The 709-nt window shown below is 47.0% G+C and overlaps 1 protein-coding gene across 1 annotated transcript in view; it reads right to left on the bottom strand.

Annotated features, from left to right (window-relative positions):
* Positions 1-501, bottom strand: part of LOC119585865 (60S ribosomal protein L4-A-like) — a 5,129-nt gene extending 4,628 nt beyond the window's left edge. The window contains exon 1 of the mRNA XM_037934596.1: positions 370-501. Coding sequence (XP_037790524.1) covers positions 370-372 — 3 coding nt within the window. The 5' untranslated portion in view covers positions 373-501. The remainder of the gene's footprint in view (positions 1-369) is intronic.
* Between the last annotated feature and the right edge of the window lie 208 nt (positions 502-709).

Genomic DNA, 709 nt, shown 5'->3' with positions numbered 1-709 from the left:
TCTCTGCGTCGAGAATCCATTTGCTTTCACCTTCGTATCTCGCCTGTAACTTTGGAGGGAAAATTTACCCAATTCTACACCACCGTTGGCGTTTCCTCCCGACCTTCCCCGGCGAGGAAGGCCGTCCGATCAGGAGGAATTCCAAAACCGAGAGAAAAATGAAAAAAAATAAAACAAAATCTAGGCCTATAACCTCCGCCTCGCCCCTCGCCACGTGACCGGAACCGACGACACATTTCACGCGGTTTTCCCCTTTTAATCCTCTTCCGACACTTTTTCCTTCGTCTCGGCCATTCTCCTCGCCTTCACGGAGGTCTTCGTGGACCTTCAAGACGCAAAATGTTCGAAAACTCGCCAAAAAGGACTAACCATTTTACACGCTAAGAGTTGATAGAAGTTCACGCGACGACGGACTCGGGAGAAAGGAAAAACAAAAGACGGTGCGGCGGATATATATAGCCACCGTCCTACTACACACGCGACGGGATCCGCACGAATGACTTTCGGCCTTTCAATGACTTTTTCTTCGGTTGGCTATGGTTTGTTCTTCTTTTTAAGGGGCATGTTATATACAAAGGTAATTATCTTCTGTTATTATGGTACTTTGTGTTCGTTCGGAATTATTCTGAGACTAGGTACAGCAACAGAAGTCGTGCCATCTCACCAACGGAGCGCCAGCCATTTCTCTCTTGTTTTTCGACTTTAATTC

The sequence above is a fragment of the Penaeus monodon genome, chromosome 20 (assembly GCF_015228065.2).
Source record: "Penaeus monodon isolate SGIC_2016 chromosome 20, NSTDA_Pmon_1, whole genome shotgun sequence".
NCBI classification, from domain to species: Eukaryota; Metazoa; Arthropoda; class Malacostraca; order Decapoda; family Penaeidae; genus Penaeus; species Penaeus monodon.
Note: the sequence above shows the minus strand (reverse complement) of the source record. Positions and strands in the feature narration are given on the sequence as shown.